The 1760-nt window shown below is 35.1% G+C and overlaps 1 protein-coding gene across 1 annotated transcript in view; it reads left to right on the top strand.

Moving 5' to 3' along the window:
• LOC107716370 (multidrug resistance-associated protein 5-like) overlaps positions 1-1760 on the top strand; it is a 50586-nt gene that overhangs the window by 25903 nt on the left and 22923 nt on the right. The window contains exon 13 of the mRNA XM_016522781.1: positions 1035-1238. Coding sequence (XP_016378267.1) covers positions 1035-1238 — 204 coding nt within the window. The remainder of the gene's footprint in view (positions 1-1034; positions 1239-1760) is intronic.

The raw sequence follows: 1760 nt of genomic DNA, 5'->3' as shown, positions 1-1760 counted from the left end.
AATTGGGTTAAAGGGTTAGAATAGAAATTGTGCTTCAGTAATTTTGCATTAAATTATTTTAACGCGTTAAGGATTGTAAAATTAATCGCATGCGTTAACGCGTTAACGTTGACAGCCCTAATATATATATATATATATATATAAATGATATATAAATCTCAATCTTCAAAAAATTGTCCAGTATGACTGGTTTTGTGGTCCAGGGTCACAAATTAGGAGCACCTTCAATATTTTTGACTCCTCAAAGTGATTTGCAATGGCATTGTTTTTTTTAACCTTTGTAAAGGCATTTTTTTAACCTTATTAAATGTATGTCATCTTTTATGTCAAATTCATTCATTTGTATTTATAAACTATAAAAGAAATGTTTCAATTAAACAATACATTCAATTAGAATAATAAGATACAATAAGGAAGAATAAGTTACCAATCAAATAAAAGCAGTACCAACAATTCATCTTTGCACTACAGAAGTGGCACAGAAGAACACAAAAGTGGCATTTAGCTGTATTTACAGACTGTTTAATGATCTCAACTGTGCATAAATACAATGTGCGATCAGTGCGTCAAGAGCACTCATACACGCATTAATATAATATAATATTATGTTGACAATCTGTTCAGTCTGTACTGTACTTCACACAGCGCGTGTGACGTGTGAGGGCTCGCGCTCTTCAGAGACAATCACAGAATATGACAGAGCTCGTCTTTAAAAGCGAAACACACTGGAATGAATAATTCACTGAAAACGCAACGCAAATACATTCAATTAGAATAATAAGATACAATAAGGAAGAATAAGTTACCAATCAAATAAAAGCAGTACCAACAATTCATCTTTGCACTACAGAAGTGGCACAGAAGAACACAAAAGTGGCATTTAGCTGTATTTACAGACTGTTTAATGATCTCAACTTTTTAAAAAAATGGACCCTTATGACTGGTTTTGTGGTCCATGGTCACATATTAGTTTTCAGTTGAAAAAATGCAGTGTGATGATGATTACTGTGGCTGCTGTGAATGATCTGCTGTAGATAGGAGAGAGAGGAGCCAACCTGAGCGGCGGCCAGCGGCAGAGAGTGAGTCTGTCCCGTGCGCTGTACAGCGAGAGACCCGTCCTTCTGCTCGATGACCCCCTCAGCGCCGTCGACGCTCGTGTGGGATCGCACCTATTCCACAGCGCCATCCGCCGCGCAGCCAAGAGCAGGACTGTCATCTTTGTCACGCACCAGCTGCAGGCAAGAGGCTATGGATGCATGTGATGTACCGCATAGTCACAGCACAGACTGAGACAGGAGACATTGTACTCATCCACCAAGCTTTACTGAGATTATATACGTTTGTGAATTGAATACGGTTCATCCGAGAGGCCGTGCTGTATTGCAAAGGCCATTGTTAGGCAGTTCCTATATTGATAACACAGCATGGCTTTAAATTCCTTTTTGTGCTTCTAAAATATTTTGAAAATAATTAAAATTTAGGCCAATACCAATAAGTCGAATACACATTTATTGTTATATGTTTATTTCTTTGCATAGCTGTTATTTTAATATTAAGCTTTTATTTTTTATAGTTTCAGTTTTTTTTTCAAGTTTTAGTAATTTTATGTGTTTTTGTCTTTTTTAATCTTTTTTTCTATTTAGCTTAATTTTTTAAGATTTTTTTTTTTTTATTAATATTTCAGTTTTAGTAATGTTAGTACTTCAGCTTAAATGTAATTTATTTTGGTTAGTTGCCAAGGCATTATATATATGTATATA

Source organism: Sinocyclocheilus rhinocerous, unplaced genomic scaffold (genome assembly GCF_001515625.1).
Source record: "Sinocyclocheilus rhinocerous isolate Xijiao unplaced genomic scaffold, SAMN03320098_v1.1 scaffold89, whole genome shotgun sequence".
Lineage (NCBI taxonomy): Eukaryota > Metazoa > Chordata > Actinopteri > Cypriniformes > Cyprinidae > Sinocyclocheilus > Sinocyclocheilus rhinocerous.
Note: the sequence above shows the minus strand (reverse complement) of the source record. Positions and strands in the feature narration are given on the sequence as shown.